At 45.1% G+C, this 20,493-nt stretch overlaps 1 protein-coding gene across 1 annotated transcript in view; it reads left to right on the plus strand.

The window, feature by feature from the left end:
• Window positions 1–260: 260 nt before the first annotated feature.
• BAG1 (BAG cochaperone 1) overlaps window positions 261–20,493 on the plus strand; it is a 46,319-nt gene continuing 26,086 nt past the window's right edge. The window contains exons 1-3 of the mRNA XM_073678464.1: window positions 261–395; window positions 13,269–13,397; window positions 16,404–16,486. Of these exons, the coding sequence (XP_073534565.1) occupies window positions 356–395; window positions 13,269–13,397; window positions 16,404–16,486 (252 nt within the window). The 5' untranslated portion in view covers window positions 261–355. The remainder of the gene's footprint in view (window positions 396–13,268; window positions 13,398–16,403; window positions 16,487–20,493) is intronic.

Consider the following 20,493-nt stretch of genomic DNA (forward strand, 5'->3'; position numbering starts at 1 on the left):
TGGAAACACTGATCTAGACTGTGCACTCTGCAGTGCAGTGTACTGCGCTCGCTTCCAGGTATAGTCACGTGACTGTCTTTTGTGGTCACGCCTCCTTCCATGCTGCCCTAATCTAGCAGTTCCATAAGTAAAATGGCCTGCCTCCTGATAATATATACTCATGGTAACGCTTTTTTTTCCCCATGCTTTGTCTGTTCCATTGTGGGAACTGCCCTCACCAAACATGGCCGCCTAAGTACTTCAGTGCCCTTAGAAGGCAAAGCCGGAAGTTGCGTTACCCGGCATAGGAAGTAAGCGTGACTGCAAGCATCGGCATTGATTTCAGTGACGGACACAGTGCTGTGCAGTGGCAGACATGGCCTCTGACAACGGCTTGGCTGTCATCATCACACATGGTAATAAATGGCATTACCCCGGAGCGGCCTGTGTGTGCAGGGAGCCGGCGGCAGGTCGTGGTGTGGCCGGCAGTGTCATCACTGTGCCTGCTTCTAGGAGATGCAGAGGGATAGCTGCTCTTCATCTGCTCGGGGTGGGCAGAGCTCACGGCCGCAGCAGACGCTTGTTAGTAATGAGTGCTGGCCGGGTCTCGTGTTAGGCAGGGCTGTAATCTGATCCCGGTGTGGTGTAGTGACCTGTCACTAATGATGGAGCCACTGCCACCACTAGGCTCCTAGAGGTCGCGTGTTCCCGCAGGAACCCTAACCCTGGGCGGGGAAAGCCTGCGCCTCCTTTATGTCACACGTTCCACTTCATGTCTTACACTCAGACTTAAAAGATGCCGGATCTGCAAACCAAATGCTTCCAAGTAACATGGCAGGCTGCGGGTAGTTGTACCCCAATAGTAGAGAATGCTGACCCAGGCCTTGTGCGACCCACATTGCTAGACACTATTTCCCAACATTTGCTTAATACCAGAAGCCATGCTGTGCCCTAGACCGTCGTGCCCTGACTGCGGTGCCCTAGACTGCCATGCCCTGACTGCTGTTCCCTAGACTGCCATGCCCTGACTGCTGTTCCCTAGACTGCCGTGCCCTGACTGCGGTGCCCTAGACTGCCATGCCCTGACTGCGGTGCCCTAGACCGTCGTGCCCTAGACTGCCATGCCCTGACTGCGGTGCCCTAGACTGCCATGCCCTGACTGCGGTGCCCTAGACTGCCATGCCCTGACTGCGGTGCCCTAGACTGCCATGCCCTGACTGCGGTGCCATAGACTGCCATGCCCTGACTGCGGTGCCCTAGACTGCCATGCCCTGACTGCGGTGCCCTAGACCGCCGCGCCCTAGACTGCGGTGCCTTACACCGCCGCGCTCTAGACTGCGGTGCCTTAGACCGCCGCAGCCTAGACTGCGGTGCCTTAGACCGCCGTGCCCTAGACTGCGGTGCCTTAGACCGCCGCGCCCTAGACTGCGGTGCCCTAGACCGCCGCGCCCTAGACTGCGGTGCCTTAGACCGCCGCGCCCTAGACTGCGGTGCCCTAGACCGCCGCGCCCTAGACTGCGGTGCCCTAGACCGCCGCGCCCTAGACTGCGGTGCCCTAGACCGCCGCGCCCTAGACTGCGGTGCCCTAGTCCGCCGCGCCCTAGACTGCGGTGCCCTAGACGGCCGCGCCCTAGACTGCGGTGCCTTAGACGGCCGCGCCCTAGACTGCGGTGCCTTAGACGGCCGCGCCCTAGACTGCGGTGCCTTAGACGGCCGCGCCCTAGACTGCGGTGCCCTAGACCGCCGCGCCCTAGACTGCGGTGCCCTAGACCGCCGCGCCCTAGACTGCGGTGCCCTAGACCGCCGCGCCCTAGACTGCGGTGCCCTAGACCGCCGCGCCCTAGACTGCGGTGCCCTAGACCGGCCTGCCCTAGACTGCGGTGCCCTAGACCGCCGAGCCCTAGACTGCGGTGCCCTAGACCGCCGCGCCCTAGACTGCGGGCGGTGCCCTAGACCGCCGCGCCCTAGACTGCGGGCGGTGCCCTAGACCGCCGCGCCCTAGACTGCGGGCGGTGCCCTAGACCGCCGCGCCCTAGACTGCGGGCGGTGCCCTAGACCGCCGCGCCCTAGACTGCGGTCGGTGCCCTAGACCGCCGCGCCCTAGACTGCGGGCGGTGCCCTAGACCGCCGCGCCCTAGACTGCGGGTGGTGCCCTAGACCGCCGCGCCCTAGACTGCGGGCGGTGCCCTAGACCGCCGCGCCCTAGACTGCGGGCGGTGCCCTAGACCGCCGCGCCCTAGACTGCGGTGCCCTAGATTGCCGCGCCCTAGACTGCGGTGCCCTAGACCGCCGCGCCCTAGACTGCGGTGCCCTAGACCGCCGCGCCCTAGACTGCGGTGCCCTAGACCGCCGTGCCCTGACTGCGGTGCCCTAGACCTCCGTGCCCTAGACTGCCGTGCCCTAGACCGCCGTGTCTTAGACCGCCGTGCCCTGACTGCGGTGCCCTGGAACCTCCGTTCCCTGACTGCGGTGCCCTAGACCGCCTTGCCCTGACTGCGGTGCCCTAGACAGCAGTGACCTGACGGCGGTGTCCAGACCGCCGTGCCCTGACTGCGGTGCCCTAGACCGCCGTGCCCTAGACCGCGGTGTCCTAGATAGCCGTACCCTGACTGCGGTGTCCAGACTGCCGTGCCCTAGACTGCCGTGCCCTGACTGCTGTGTCCAGACTGCTGTGCGACGAGTTGTAGTTGTGAATAACTCCATACAATGTACGGAAAAGTGGGAAATAAAACAAAAATGGGGTGAAATTGTAAAAAAAACCCTTGCATTTTTGCCAGTGTTTTGGATTTTGTTTTTATGATGTTCGTTGACAGGTAGTAAAAATGGCATGGTAACATTATTCCAGGTCAGCATGATTATGACAATATATGGTTTTTATGCTTTTAAAATTATTTGAAATGTTGTAAAAAATCTCTATATATTGTCTCGTATCATCACTTTCTGAGACCCAGAATTCTTAGGTTTCCGTTAATGAAGCTGTATGAGGGTTCATTTATGTTGGGCAAGATGTAATTTCGCTGCTATTTTTTTGGAGGCTAGATGACTAAAAGAAAACCCCACCAATTATATTGTTTTATTATTTTCATGCGGTTTACAGGTTAAATAATTAAAACTTTTACAGATTGCACTGTTATAGACAGAGCAATACTAAGTATGTCTATCTTTTAGCCTGCGTGCCCACGTTGCAGATTACAAGCGTTTTTGAGGCGGAATTTCCGCAGCGGAAACGCTTGTAAAACGCTTGGTAAGCCGCACCCCATGGTCCCCAATGAGAATCCACAAGTTCTATGCCCATGCTGCTGATTTTTCCGCAGTGTTTATGCTGCGTTCAAAAATCCGCAGCATGTTCATTAATTTTGCGTTTCCTCATGCGGAATTGCCTTATTTAATGCATGAAAAAACGCAAGGCAATTCCGCATGTTGAAAACGCGTGATAAACGCTTGCGGAATTCCGCATGCGTTTTTCCGGGAGAGGACATGCGGAAATGAAGCAGAAATTTTCTGCTTCATTTCCGCAACGTGGGCACATAGCCTCCGCAGCAGCTCCGATGTCTTCCGCGCCCTCTGACTGTGACGTCTCAGGTCAGAAGGTACAGTGACGTCTTTCCACCGCGCCCTCTCCTGAGCCGTCACAGGCAGCGCAGAGCGGGAAGACAGCGGCGTGGGTGAGGAGTCCAGAGCAGCGAAAGCAGGTGAGTAGGAGTGAGGTGTGTATTTGATTTTTTTTTTCTTTATGTATGGATGTATGGATGCATGGGGCATTATATGATAGGGGGTGGTGATGACATCCTGCATGGGCATTATATGATAGGGGGGGTGATGACATCCTGCATGGGGCATTATAGGATGGGGAGGTGATGACATCCTGCATAGGGCATTATAGGATGGGGGGGGGGTGACATCCTGCATGGGGCATTATAGGATGGTGGGGGGGGGGTGATGACATCCTGCATGGGGCATTATAGGATGGGGGGGGTGATAACATTCTGCATGGGGCATTATAGGATGGGGGGGATGATGACATCCTGCATGGGGCATTATAGGATGAGGGTGGGTGATGACATCCTGCATGGGGCACTATAGGATGGGCGGGAGTGATGACATCCTGCATGGGGCATTATAGGATGGGGGGGGTGATGACATCCTGCATGGGGCATTATAGGATGGGGGTGGGTGATGACATCCTGCATGGGGCATTATAGGATGGGGGTGGGTGATGACATCCTGCATGGCACATTATAGAATGGGGGGGGGGGGTGATGACATCCTGAATGGAGCATTATAGGATGGGGGGGTGATGACATCCTACATGGGGCATTATAGGATGGGGGGGGTGATGACATCCTGCTTGGGGAATTATATGGTGGGAAATGACATCCTGTATGGGGCATTATATGGAGGGAAATTCAGGACATTCAGTGTCTCCCACTCACACAACACCTCCTCATCTCACCCCCTATCTGTCGGTGTCCCCCAAGGTTCAGTCCTAGGACCCCTGCTCTTCTCCATCTACACCTTTGGCCTGGGACTACTCATAGAGTCTCATGGCTTTCAGTACCACCTCTATGCTGACAACACACAGATCTAGCTCTCTGGACCCGATATCTCCTCCCTACTAACCAAAATCCCACAATGTCCGCTATCTCATCCTTCTTCTCTGACAGATTTCTAAAACTTAACATGGATAAAACATAATTCATTGTCTTTCCACCATCTCATTCACCCCCCCCCACCTGACCTATCTATCAACGTCAGTGGCTGTCCACTCTCCCCAGTCCCTCAAGCTCGCTGTCTTGGGGTAACCCTGGACTCTGATCTCTCCTTCAAACCACATATCCAATCCCTTTCTACTTCCTGTCGACTCCAACTCAAAAATATCTCCCGGATCCGCACATTCCTCAACCACGAATCTGCAAAAACAATAGTGCATGCCCTCATCATCTCCCGCCTCGACTATTGCAACCTCCTGCTCTGTGGCCTTCCTTCTAACACTCTCGCATTCCTTCAATCTATTCTAAACTCTGCTGCCCGACTAATCCATCTGCTCCCCCGCTATTCCTCTCTATCAATCCCATCACTGGCTCTCCATTGCCCAGAGAATCCAGTTCAAAACCCTAACCCTGGCATACAAAGCCATCCACAACCTGTCTCCTCATATCTCTGACCTAGTCTCCCGGTACATACCTGAACGCAACCTCCGATCCTCACAAGATCTCCTTATCTACTCCCCTCTTATCTCCTCTTCCAACAATCGCATACAAGATTTCTCCCGTGCATCCCCCCTACTCTGGAATTCTCTACCCCAACACATCAGACTCTCGCCTACCATGGAAACCTTCAAAAGGAACCTGAAGGTTCGCCTCTTCCGACAAGCCTACAACCTGCAGTAACCATTGCTCCACCATACCGCTGCACAACTAGCTCTACCCTCACCTACTGTATCCTCACCCATCCCTTGTAGACTGTGATCCCTTACAGGCAGGGTCCTCTCTCCTCCTGTACCAGTCGTTGTCACGTTTTGTTAAGGATCTTTGTAATAGTTCATGTATGTATACCCCTTTTTCACATGTAAAGCGCCATTGAATAAATGGCGCTATAATAATAAATAATAAAATGACATCCTGCATGGGGCATTATATGATGGAGGGGTGATGACATCCTGCTTGGGGGATAATATAAGGGAGGGGGGATGACATCCTGCATGGGGCATTATGTGGCGTGGGCACAGCCTGCATGGGGCATTATATGGCAGTATCCTGTATGGAGCGTTATAAGGGGGCCAGTATCCTGTATGGAGCATTATATGGGGGCCAGTATCCTGTATGGAGCATTATATGGGGGCCAGTATTCTGTATGTAGCAATATATGGGGCACATAATACTGTATGGAGGACTGTACTGTCTGGTCTGCACTGTGCGCTGCGAGGATTCGCTGGTTTCTGAGCTATTGTAGAATTTACTATAGATATTGCTCATGTAATGTTAATGTAAGAAATGAAATCTTTGGCATTGTACTATATACAGCTCTGGCAAAAATTAAGAAACCACTGGAAAATTTTCATTTTCTCAGATTTTTCTCTTTATAGGTGTATTTTTGAGTAAAATGTACATTGTTGTTTTAGTCTTTAACCCCTTTACAGCCCATGACGTATTAATTTGCGTCAGTGCCCTGGGCTTTAAGAGCCTGACCTGTATTAGTACGTCATCGCGATCGCGCGCGCACACAGGCCGTGCGGGCGCGATCGCCGTCGGGTGTCAGCTGATTGTCACAGCTGACACCCGGTACTATGTGCAGGGAGCGGTCCCGCACCGCTCCCGGCACATTAACCCCCGCAATGCTGCGATTGAAGTCGATCGCAGCATTGCGGTGGCAAGGGGAGGTGATCGGTATACTCACCTCCTCTTCCGGCCTCCAGCGCTGTCTGCCGCGGCTTCCCGGGTGTTGCCATGACGACCCGATGTCGTCATGACAACATCCGGGTCACCAGGCAGCAGGAAGATTGTTTGGTCATGCGCAGTGCGCGACCACACAATGTTGTCACTGTGCAGCGCTGACTGCCTGCATAGCACAGGGATGGTGCTCCATCCCTATGCTATGCAGGCGGTCAGAATAAAAAAAGTTAAAGTCCCAGAGTGGGACAAAGTAAAAAAGTGTAAAAACTCTCAGAAAGTGAACAAAAAAAAAAAAAATAATAATAATAATCCACCAAAAATAAAAATATAATGTACCCATCAATAAATATTATTATGAAAAAAAAGCAAACAAACAATAAAAGTACACATATTTGGTATCGCCGCGTCCAGAACGACCTGACCTATAAAACTGTCCCACTAGTTAACCCCTTCAGTGAACACGGTAAAAAATAAAAATAAAAAACAAAGCAAAAAGCAATGCATTATCACCATACCGCCAAGGAAAAAATGGAATAACACGCAATCAAAAAGACGAATATAAATAAAAATGGTACCGCTAAAAACGTCATCTTGTCCCGCAAAAAAGAAGCCGCCATACAGCTCCATCATCCGAAAAATCAAAAAGTTATAGCTCTCAGAATAAAGCGATGCAAAAAAATATTTTTTTCTATAAAATAGCTTTTATTGTGTAAAAGCGCCAAAACATAGAAAAACGATATAAATATGGTACCGCTGTAAACGTACTGACCCGAAGAATAAAGCTACCTTATCAATTTTACCACACGTGGAACAGAATAAAAAAAAAAAAACAATTCCTGAATTGGTGGTTTTTGTTTATTCTGCCTCCCAAAAATCGGAATAGAAAGCGATCAAAAAATGTCACGTGCCTGAAAATGGCACCAATAAAAACGTCAACTCATCCCGCAAAAAACAAGCCGTCACATGACTCTGTCTGCCAAAGTATGGAAAAATTATAGCTCTCAAAATATGGCGATGCAAAAACTAGATTTCACAAAAAATGCGTCTTTTAGTGTGTGACAGCTGTCAATCATAAAAACCCCATATGATTCTGGTATCGCTGTAATCGCACCGACCCAAAGAATAAAGTTGTCTAATCACTTATACCGCACGAGGAACGGCTTAAAAAATAAACTGTCGGTTAGGGTTGTGCTAGGGTTAGGGTTGGGTTAGGGTTGTGATGGGGTTGGGATTTTTTTCAAAAGTAAGAAAAAAAGATGACGATATGGCGACTAGTGTTGAGCACAAGTGCTCGCTACTTGAGTTTGCATCGGGTGCTCTGGTATGAATTGAGTATCGTGGGTATTTGAGTGACATGCTCGAGTCTCCGCCCCATATGCTTCGCGGCCCAAAAAACTTTGCGGGGATTGCCTGCCATGTACGAGCGATCCCCGCATGTTTTTTTTGGGTGTCTAATAACCATGAAACATACGGGGCAGGGACTCGAGCATGTCACTCGAGCACACGCAGTACATGGTGCATACCTGAGTACCCGATGCAAACTCAAGTAGCGAGCACTTACGCTCAAGACTAATGACAACTTATTCAATATGATGACCTAATGTTATCAAATTCTGTGTCGTACCTCTGGGCTCAAAATGAGCCGATTTTCCATTCAATTTGTTAGCGGACACCATGTCGCGTTTGGAGAGCCCCTGTGTGCCTAAACATTGGAGCTCCCCCACAAGTGACCCCATTTTGGAAACTAGACCCCCAAAGGCACCTATCTAGATGCATAGTGAGCACTTGGAACCCCCAGGTGCTTCACAAATTGATTCGTAAAAATGAAAAAGTGGAAAAAAAAATACTTTTTCATTTTTACGGATTAATTTGTGAAGCACCTCGGGGTTCAAAATGCTCACCACCCATCTAGATAAGTTCCCAGGGGGGTCTAGTTTCCAAAATGGTGTCACTTGTGGAGGGTTTCCACTGTTTAGGCACATCAGGGGCTCTCCAAACGCAACATGGCATCCGCTAATTATTCAAGCAAATTTTACGATCGAAAATTCAAATGGCGCTCCTTCCCTTCCGAGACCTGCCGTGCGCCCAAACAGTGTTTTTTCCCCCACATATGGGGTATCTGCGTGCCCAGGGGAAATTGCACAACAAATTTTGGGGTCCATTTTTTCCTGTTACCCCTGCGAAAATAAAAAAAATTGGGTCTAAAGTAACATTTTTGTGAAAAAAGTTAAATGTTCATTTTTTTCTTCCACATTCCAAAAATTCCTGTGAAGCACCTGAAGGGTTAATAAAGTTCTTGAATGTGGTTTTGAGCACCTTGAGGGGTGCAGTTTTTAGAATGGTGTCACTTTTGGGTATTTTCTGTCATAAAGACCTCTCAAAGTGACTTCAAATGTGATGTGGTCCCTAGAAAAATGGTTTTGTAAATTTTGTTGGAAAAATGAGAAATCGCTGGTCAACTTTTAACCCTTATAGCTCCATAACAAAAAAAAAATTTTGTTCCAAAATTGTGCTGATGTAAAGTAGACATGTGGGAAATGTTATTTATTAACTCTTTTGTGTGACATATCTCTCTGATTTAAGGGCATAAAAATTTAAATTTTGAAAATTGCTAAATTTTCAAAATTTTCGCCAAATTTCCGTTTTTTTCACAAATAAATGCAAGTGATATCGAAGAAATTTTACCACAATCATGAAGTACAATATGTCACGAAAAAACAGTCTCAGAATCAGGGGAATCCGTTGAAGCGTTCCAGAGTAATTACCTCATAAAGTGACAGTGGTCAGAATTGTAAAAATTGGCCCGGTCATTAACGTGCAAACCACCTTGGGTTGTAAAGGGGTTAAACTACTGACAGCATGTCTCCAAAATCAAAGCTAAAAATGTTGTATTTATTTGCAGCAATTGAGAAATCGTCAAAATACTAAATAAGAAACAGTGCTTTCAGACCTTAAATTACTCAAGTTTTTACTCAGGAAGAGTTCAGAAATCAATATTTGGTGGACTAACCATGATTTTTAATCTCAGCCTTCATGCGTCTTGGCATGCTTTCCACCAGTCTTTCCATGCTTTCCAATAGAAAACTGTTCAGTGGTCTCTTAATTTTTGCCAGAGCTGAATGTATTTCTCTGCGGTATCTGTGCATCATGAATCGTGGTATGTGTTAAAGGGGCCCTCTGAGACTCTTTCACCCGGGGACCACAAAACCTGGAGCCTTCCCTGCTTGCATGCCCCACATAAAATAAGTTACTCTATTTTATTTGTTCATATAGCACTATTATTTTCCACAGCTCTTTAGAGACATCATAGCTCCCTGATCGGTGCCACTCCTGTGATGTAAGCGCTCTAATTACTGGCGATCACTTGACATTTTGTCACTTATATAGTGAAATATATGATTGGCACACCAGATATTACAATTGGGACACAGTGGTAGGGATAACAGTCTCAGCGTGCAATTTAGAAAATAACCACAGCACTCAAAATTTGTTGAAGTAATTTTATTGAAGTGTCAGAAAAAAAAACCTCCTTTTACCGCAATATGGCCAACGTTTTGGTCCGAACTTGTTCCCGGTTAGGTTGTAGAGGTGCAGCACGTGTATAGTTGACTGTCAGTACATTCGTTGCAATGGACACGTGGCATGCCAATCAGGCCTATCAGTGCTCCGGCAGAGCCAGCGTCCGCTCTGCAGTGATTTCCATTTTCTCCTACTTATCCACAGTCTGTTTTCTTTCCCATCTTAGACATCATTGATGATTTCCTTATTCTCCACATTCCATCCTGCCCAGTAGAAACCTCTCTGCCATGTTAAGAAAAAGCTATATAAAATACCTAAATGTGGAAGCATACTTTGTGTATGCATTCATAAGAACATTTAGCTAATTGGAGACAGATTGAGGCGATTCTGTTAGTAGTCTGCGGATCCTAAAACTAGGCAGGTATATTGTGATACTTTTATATTGCCTATGGCTTACATTGGTCATTGTGCCGTGCACACGGCTTACTGATAGAAATGATATTCATCTCAGCTGGTGCTAAGGCCCGATTCTGACATCCTTGATTTTTCATGTACGCAAAAAGATGACTGATTTTCATCAGTGTTATACAGGGGTCCTCAAACTACGGCCCGTGGAGGACTTTCATCCGGCTATGGGCGGAGGAGAGGAGAGCGGTGCCATTGCCCGCCCTTCCCCCCGCTTGCTCAGGGCCCCGGCAGGCAGATACTTACCTCTCCCCGTGCCTCTGCAGATCCGCTGTCTTCCGTGCTCTGCGCTTCCTGTGATGTCTCAGGTCAGAGGGCGCGGTGTCGTCTTTACACCGCGCCCTCCCGAGTGCTGTCACAGGCATGATATGGGGGGAAAGGGACATCCTGCATGGGGCATAATATGGGGGGATGACATCGTGCATGTGGCATTATATGGGGGGATGACATGCTGCATGGGGCATTATATGGGGGGGTGACATGCTGCATGGGGCATTATATGGGGGGTGACATGCTGCATTATATGGGGGGGTGACATGCTGCATGGGGCATTATAAAGACAGGGGAGTGATATCCTGCATGGGGCATTATATGGGGGGTGACATCCTGCATGGGGCATGATATGGGGGGTGACATCCTGCATGGGCCATGATATGGGGGGTGACATCCTGCATGGGGCATGATATGGGGGGTGACATCCTGCATGGGGCATGATATGGGGGGGAAAGGGACATCCTGCATGTGGCATTATAAAGACAGGGGAGTGATATCTTGCATGGGGCATTATATGGTGTGAGAAAGGGACATCCTGCATGGGGTATTATATGGGGGGTGGCATCCAGCATGGGGCATTATAAGGGGGGAACAGCCTGCATGGGGCATTATAAGGGGGGGAACAGCCTGCATATGGCATTATAAGGGGGAAACAGCCTGCCTATTGGGAACATTTACCTTCCCATTGAGGACCTATGCTGCCTATTGGGGACCTATGCTGCCTATTGGGGACCTATGCTGCCTATTGGGGATATTTACCTGCCTAATGGGGATATTTACCTGCCTATTGGGGACCTATGCTGCCTATTGGGTACAGTTACCTACCTATTGAAATACCGGTTGATTTAACTTTACTTGTTCTTCATTTTAAATATTGTATTTGTTCCTGTATTGTTTTTTTTACTTCAAAATAAGATATGTGCAGTGTGCATAGGAATTTGTTCATAGTTTTTTTTAAAAACTATATTCCGGCCCTCCAATGGTCTGAGGGACCATGAACTGGCCCCCTGTTTAAAAGTTTGAGGACCCCTGGTGTTATACATCATATTTTCAGCAGTTTGGTCAGTGTGTCAGTTTCACCGTTTGTGTTTTTTTTGGCATATAAGACGTTTTCTCAAGCTTCTATCAAAACACACATGAAAATCTGTTAGCACATTGATTGCATGTGAGTGCTCTTCGTTTTTCTCACTGAGCCATAGATTTGCATTAGCAAGTTTAATCTATAACTTGGATCAAAATCAGACATGTTTCTGTGTTTTGGTGCGGACCACTCAGTCTGCGAAAATACACTGACATGTGAACAGCCTCATAGACTATAATATATACCAGTTCTATCTGTAAAAACAGGGAAAGCGCTGAGGTCTGACTGAGCCCCAACTGTCAGAGAGAGGATGGGAAAAATTGTTGCTAGATGATAGTCTTAGGGCCCCCATATACATTAGACTAATGTCAGCCTAACTCACCGATCTCGGCTCAGCCAATGGTCTAATGTGTACGGGGACGTCGGCCTACTAATGGTCATGAGAGATGTCCGTCGTGCATGGCCGATTTTGGACTGCCGATCTCAATTGTTTCCCTGAGATAGCCACTGGCTGATGTGACAGTCAGCAGCCTTCTCATAGAGAACACAGGTGCTCGGATGAGCGAGCGATCCTGGCTGTAGGAGAGTCAGCTGAAATGGCTATCGGCCAAAGCATCGTTCGGCCAACAGCCACCCAATGTGTATGGCCAGCCTTATAGACACTACTAGCAAAATGCTTGGAAATGTTAATGAATATTTAGAAGATTGCTGGAAGCACACAGGTAGAATACCTTGCCTGGGTTTTCTGGCTGCAAATTCCATTGTGCATTACAATGCTAGCACTGTGAAGAGATTTATGGAAATGTCCACGCACTGCTGAAGTTTTCACCTTTAAAAAGCATTTAAACAATGAAATCGATAACAAGAGCTGCATGACTTGGTGTAGATGTTTTGCGTCGGGGCGCGCTGCTTCAATCATCACCTCTGTTGGGGGGTCTCAGTGACTTGAGGGTCTTGCGGACATCCATCTTGGGTGAGTTACTTTTGTGACACTATTCTGATATAGGGGGGTGGACTGGGCATCAATTGGGACCACTCATATATTCTGATTTAATTACTTACCATTAGCACAGAATAGCATATCACTGAGTAGTGGTTCCTGTCTTTATTTTTCTGATATATGATCCCATACTCACCTTTAGCATTTTTGCGCAACTACCCACATCCATACAGTCCGTTTGTCCCATCATTCATGTGACCCCCTGATATCTGGCACCTTGCACTTTATACCCCCTGTGATGTGATTTTTTGTATATGTCATTATGTAATCTTTATTGAATAAAATCATGCTTTTTATGCTGCAATACTCATTCCTTCTCCTTTTTCAAAACATTTACCTCGTGAGTAGACATCAATCGGCCCAGGGTCTGGCATTTCTGACCAGATACTGTGGTCCGTTGAGCTTTACAAGGTGGGCCACTGTTTGTTCATGACTTGGTGTAGAGCCTGCTCAGTTTATCTGTTCTGTGTGCACTTGTCCTTAGTCCAATAACCTACTAAGATTATAGCCAAAGGTTACTATTCCTTAAGGCTGCAAATAATTATATATCTTTTTCCAGGAAGTGAGAAGCACAAACTGCAGATTGTGGCTGAAGAGGAGCATCAGGAGCCCATTCTTCAGGACATGGCACTGACTGTGGAGAAAGTCACCGGGGTACCGATTGCCTCACAGAAACTTATATACAAGGGTACATTTCTAATAATACAAGGGTACATTTCTAATAATACAAGGGCACATTTCTAATAATACAGGGGCACATTTCTAATACGCTGTGTAATGGTAGTCTGCTAGGCATATGTATTCGGAGCACATAAGGGGAAAAGCCCTGAGGTGCCCCCCATCTTTTTATAATGGAGCTGATAGCAGACCCCAAGATATATGCAGGTTTGCATCCAGCCTTTATATGTAAATTGTATTTAGCTGCATTTGGGGGTTTGCACAGTAAAGTAGTAACTTTTTCATGGAGATTCTCATCAATTTAAAATACCTCTTTATTATCGAGTGCTCATACATGGGTTGCGGTAATATTACAAGGAGGCATTATAACACATTAGTACTATAATAAAGAGATCACGGTCTTCAGTAATTGCTGTGATCGCTCAGTTCAATTTCTTTATTTTACATGTAATATTTCTGTTCTTCAAATTGATAAAGAAAATATAATTTTGATAGGCCAAAGGAACGCAGGTGAGGCTGTGTTCACACACTGCAGCCATAAAGCAGTTAAAAACTGCAGCGACCCTGAGCTGCTGTAGTCCTTTAAAGGGACTGTGTCCGCACAGAATGACTGTTCATACTAAGTCCTTCATGGTGTGGCCAATCACTTATATACACCTTACCACCTTCTTGTTTTCCCTCTCTTTCCTACCCCTTATTCGATTGACAACTCCGGCTTCATAGAGCCGTAGAAGGGTGGAGATGGTGGGAAGGTGTATATAAATGATTGGCCTCGCCATGATGCACCGAGCGCCTGTTCTTTGACAGTCGTTCTGCGCTGACAGACTCCCTATAAAGGCTCTGTACACAATCGCTTAATGTTGCAAGGAAACAGCTGTTTCACGCACAAAACTGTGCAGCCGATCTTAAAGGGACTCTGTTAGCACAGAATGACTCAAGCCAAGTACATGCGCTCGATACTTCATGGTGGGGCCAATTATTTAAATACACCTTCCCACCTGCTTGGTTTCCATTTTCCACCCTTCTCTGGTCCTAAGAAGCCAGAGCTGTCAATCAAAGAAGAGAAAGACAGAGATGGAGGGAAAACAAGCAGGTGGGAAGGTGTATATAAATGTTTGGGCACGTCGTGATGCACCCAGCACCTCTACTTGGTTTGAACAGTCATTCTGTGCTGACTGAGACCCTTTAAGGTTTTCCGACCACATTATGGCTGTAGCATGGGAATACAGACTCATGATCACTGATTACCATGGATCTCTCTCTTGCTCATCACTATTTTTTCTGCCTCAACAAAAATGTGTCAGGTAATACATGTGTTAGACTTTAGATTTAGAAATCCTTTAATTAGATTTAGAAGTTTGCAGTCCTCTTATGTAGCAAATAGGAAATGAAAGTGGCTGCCAGGAAGTAAGTCTGTGTCCCATGGCATACTGTTATGTTACATCATAGGAACTGTGACATAATGGCACAATCAGTTATCCTGTTCGCATGGCCTGGGATTGCAGGTGCCCACTACTCCCAGCCTTCCTTCTTCCAGATTGTCTGAAAGCAGTGTGTTCTTGATTGACAGTTCAGAACAATGGTGTCTTTGCGCCTCTGGCCGAAACTGTTCACTCTTGATGCTGCATTGCTTCTGCAGCATTGGAGGAGTGTAGGGGCATTGCAGTTGGCCACAACCAGCAATACGGAAAACTTTGGAGCAACACTTACAAGTTCTTTAGTAAAGAGCTTGGATGCACTGTACTCCTTGCCTAGGAGACCTGTCAACACTAACCAAGGCAATGAGAAGTAAAGTATAAAATGAAAAATACCCTTGAGGCCTTGTTCCGTATTTGGTCAGTTTTTTACCTCAGTATTTGTAAGCCAACACCAGGAGTGGGCGATAATACAGAAGTGGTGACGTATTTCTATTATACTTTTCCTCTGATTGTTCCACACATGAGTTTTTACTTACAAATACTGAGAGAAAAAACTGATCAACTTCTGAATGTGTGAACATGGCCTTACTCTTGAGAACAGAGATTTTTTTTTTTTTTTTACAACTGGTAAACTGGCAAATTTTATCAAGTAAATTGTAGCTTTAGCTAAAGAATTAAAAAAAAATAATACTGTGGGCAGTGCTCATACAGCACATTGATTTTCTGGTAAAATGATGGAGACTTTAAAGGAAATATACAGTTGAAAAATCAATTAAAATACCGTAATTTTTTACATAAAAAATTGTGGGGATTTTTTTAATGATGTTTTTAACATGATAAATTTTCAAGCCATAACGTAAAAATATTTACTTGAAAATTAACTGTATTAGAAACATCATTAGGCTAAAATAATTCATCATGATTAGTACGTGTGGGAGATTCTTCCAAATTCCATTTCAGTGTAATTATCCACAAAACTTCTTCGAGTGCTGTCCAGCACCACAACATGAGTTTTACTTACTCTCCATTTGGGTATCCTGGAAAAATGCGGACTTTGGCTCATATAATATGTGCCATAATATAGTACTATATACTATAAGTGTACTAAGCAATCATCTTGTTTTTTGTTTTTTTTCCACAGATGTCTATTAAAGGGAATCTGTCAGCAAGTTTTTGTTACCTCATTTGAGAACAGCCGGATGTAGCCCAAAATTAAGCTGAATCCAACGATGTATCACTTAGTTTACTGGGTGCAGCCGCTCTGACACAATTCGAGCTTTTACATTTAGAATGAAGCAGAGCTGAGAAATCTAGCCCCGCCCCCACCAGGCTCTCCATATACAAAGTCCATAGAAAGTGAGGTGCTTTTCACAGGAGGGTGCGTGGTCAGACTAGTGTAGCCCGCAATGTTAATCTTTTAGTGATATATCCTTCACAGTCAGTAAACAACAGTAGCACTTTGACAAGTGCCACATCCCTGAATTCTGTTTCAGTTTCTATCTCCTGATTTCAAATTACATAGCAAAAACCTGCTGACAGATTCCCTTTAAGAATACACCAGATTCTTATTTCATTGTGCATTGTTTCCATGTATTAAGGGAAATCGCTTAAGGAAATGGAAAAGACACTGTCATCGCTGGGTGTCAAGAATGGCTGTAAAATAATGCTAATTGGAAAGAAGGTAAATTTAGTCTCGTTTCTGTTTAGTATATCTTCTGGTTAACTGGTAGGTAATATGTGAACAAGTACTTAGTGAAAGGTAAATATTCCCTCTAAAATGGTTATGTTCACGGAATTAAATGCTATGGATTATTATAGTAGCCACGCAGTCAGGGGAGTGGAGTCGGTGTCCATTTTGGTGGAGTCAGTATAAAATAGACCAACTCCGACTCCTAAAATATATAATACATTGGTACAGTAGTTCAGTGCAGTAAATGTTTTATAATAATTTGTGAAAGTTATGAAATGTCCTATAAATGTCAGTTCTGTTCCTGATCTAAGGATTTAGGCTTTTAGTAGAGATGAATCTGTGCTGCACTTTATGTACACGCTCAGTAGTGAGCTAGTGTTGTGGAGTCGGAGGTTTAGCTTACTGACTCCAGAGCCCTGGCCTACGTGATATCTTTGTGATTGTTCAGCTCCATCATCTGTAACCTCTTCTGATTTGAAGAATGGAACAACTTTCCTTTGCATTTTGTTCAGCACAGCAGTTGCTGGAACTGTTCCTATGTGGGCAAACACTGCTCAATCCTTCTAATGCCGCGGCCCCACTATCAGTATTCGGTCAGTATTTTTTCTCAGGAGTGGGAGCCAAATCCAGGAGTGGGTGATAAATGCAGAATTGGTGACTTGTTTCTATTATACCTTTTCTCTGATTGTTCCTCCCCTGGTTTTGGCTCCTACTCCTAAGAAAAAATACTGACCAAATACTGATAGTGGGGCCGTGGCCTAAGGATCAGTAAGACCAGAAAATGGACCTTACTGATCAATAAGTGACTTCATGCCACTTGAAGATGGCCCCCTCCATTGATGTCTATGGAAGTTACTGAAAGAATCAAGCAAACGGCATTACTCTTGCTGTAACTTCCATAGTCTTCAATGGAAAATGCGCGCACCACCTCTATTGATCTCAGTGGAGCATGCAGTGGACAAGAATCTTTGGATTTTCTGTAAATGCTGTAGATTGGATTACCCCTTTTAATCATTGAGTTATATTTATTCCATGATGCATGTACCTGAGACAAATGTAGATTATGATAGCATTGTAGCTATTTAATACATAGAGAATTAGATTAAACAGGCAGCACTCCAAAAATGAGAGTGAAAAAGCGTGGCTTTACTGAGCCATTAGCAGCAACGTGTGGGCAGATTTCTCTGCCTTTTTCAAGTGCTTGAGAAAGGCAGAGAAATCTGCGGAAAGAAACATTGCTGCTAATGGATCAGTAAAGCCACGGTGTTTTTCACTTTAAGTTTTGGAGCGCTGCCTGTTTATTCTAATTTTCTATTTGTGGAAGGTTTGGACGTCACCTTAACAGATTTTATTGCACCCGGCTTCTTTTGGTAGTGCTGCCAAATGTTCTTTAACTATTTAATACATAGGTACGTACTACGTATTTAATGACACGTTCAGATAAAGGCCAGACTTTGCATGCCCACTGTTCCAACGTTTTTGAGAGGTTTTTTTATATATATACAAACTTGACATCTTTTATCTGTTGTTTTTTGTTGTTGTTTTTTTATTAAAAACTTAAAAATTCTTGCCCCTTTATATTTGTGACAAAATGTACAAAAATAAAACCGAATTATTAAGTAAAACTAAAATACTATTATACACATACTGTCTAACAGTATATTTTTTGTGTATATAGACTCCTAGCCCACTGTTAAAATGCCAACCAAGCACATGGCTGCCTTTTATGCAATTTTATAATAGTGTTGTTAAAAGGAAAAAAAACCCACACCAAATTGTGTATGGCTAAAAAGACAGATCCATACCAAGCCTTAGACACCCAGGCCCCCCTAGAAATGAAATATGCAAGGATTATACATGTCACTTGTATTAACATGCAAGGAGTCGAAAGATGGTCTTGACAAATGGACAATTGGATATGTATCTGCACAACTCAAATAAAACATCTCTCTCTCATTGGTATAGGAGGTGGATCACATGAAGGAAAATTCTTGTATCATTACCCTTACAGATTGTTTATTGAAACCACACTATTAAAGGGAATCTGTCATCAGGTTTTTGCTACCCCACTTGCGAGCAAGCAGAGACCCTGATTCCAGTGATGTGTCACTGAGCTGGATGCTGTCATTTTGATAATCACACTCTTATCTGCTGCAGATATAGCAGTTCTCTGAATGTTGAGCTCTGTATAACTCAGGCCACACCTCTGATTGGCAGCTTTCTGCCTATGTGCTGTGTACACAGGAAGCTGACAATCAGTGGTGGGGGTGGGATTATACAGAGGTCATCAATATGCCTGACTACCTGGCAGCAGATTTACTAGTCCTCTAATAATAATCTCCTGCTGACAAAACTGTGATTTTATCAAAGCTACACTAAGCAGCCAAGTAAATGACATATCGCTTGAACCAGGGTCTCTGTCTCTACATTGTGCTGCCCACAGTTTATGTGCTAAAAACCTGGTGGCACATCCTCTTTAAGTTTAGTTTCTTACTATCTCAAAAAAGTAGTAAAATGTTGCGTTCACGGATTGTGTTAGTAACACTTTCTAGCTTTGGTATGAAGTCCAGGCACCTTGAGTTTAAATGGAATCTGTCAGTAGGATCAACCCTCCTAAGCAGTCTATATGGGCATGCAGGTCATAGGAAGCTGAATAAAATGATACAGGTGCATCTCACAAAATTAGAATATCATCAAAAAGTTAATTTATTTCCGTTCTTCAATACAAAAAGTGAAACTCATATATAGAGTCATTACAAACAGAGTGATCTATTTCAAGTGTTTATTTCTGTTAATGTTGATTATGGCTTACAGCCAATGAAAACACAAAAGTCATTATCTGTTTTTAAAATCCAAAATGTTGGATTAACAGATATAAACACTTGAAATAGATCACTCTGTTTGTAATGACTTTATATAATATATGAGTTTCACTTTTTGTATTGAAGAACTGAAATAAATTTACTTTTTGATGATATTCTAATTTTGTGAGATGCACCTGCACTTGGTATCTGCATTCTGATGTCATATTCCAGAGAAATCCACATTTTTCTTATATGTGAGTGACCTCTTCCAGGCTTTGGGAAGGATGTTTCCTGGAAGATAACTCTGCCTCCAGAGCTTATTGTACATGAAGGGGGAGTTACCAGTGTGAGACCAGTAACTAACACAGGACAGGAGAAATTAACTTTGTCTTCTTAAAAACTCATTTTTGCAGCTCTCTGAGCTCTGCTGTATTGTAACAATATTACAACCCCGTCTGCCTGTGAGATTGAAGCTGAGAGGAACCTGCAGATGTGTCAGGTATAATCACACACAGCTCTGCAGTGAGATCAGGAGAGCAGAGAGCGACCATTACACATCACACTGGTAACTCCCCCTTCATGTAAAATAAGCTCTGGAGGCAGAATTATCTTCCAGGAAACATCCTCCTCATAGCCTGGCACAGGTTATTTACATAAAGTCATAAAAGAGATATGAGGCATACAGGGATCACTCTCCTCAGCAGTCTATAACCTGTATGCCCATATTAATACTTTACATAGGTCAAATGTGGTGACATCTTCCCTTTAAATTTGTAAAAAATATTTTGTAGATAAATGATTTTCAGCCTGTAATAGAAACAAACATGAACTTTCATGTAATTAAAGGTAATCTCTCATGAGTATTTTTTACCCTATGAAAGCATCTTACAGGCGCTTTCATGCTGATTATATCCATACCTTGATTGTAAATCCGTTTTGCCTTCTTAAGAAATTAGCATTTAAAATCCTATTCGAAAGAGCCACAAGTGCTTAGGAGGTGGGGGAGAGCATTGCACTTGCAGCTCTCCTGCCCTCCCTTTTCCCCGCCCGTTTCCTGACTGACAGGTCACTCCTGTTTCAGTGACTTGCCTTCCATAATGCTTCACTGCTGCTTGTATCCATGCTGCTCGTTTCAGATTGATACACTGAGTCTAGCAACATCATGAGGACCTGACTGCTCCTGTATTGCCCCAG

Source organism: Phyllobates terribilis, unplaced genomic scaffold (assembly GCF_046119375.1).
Source record: "Phyllobates terribilis strain yellow unplaced genomic scaffold, ASM4611937v1 Scaffold_4__5_contigs__length_816908805, whole genome shotgun sequence".
Classification (NCBI taxonomy): Eukaryota; Metazoa; Chordata; class Amphibia; order Anura; family Dendrobatidae; genus Phyllobates; species Phyllobates terribilis.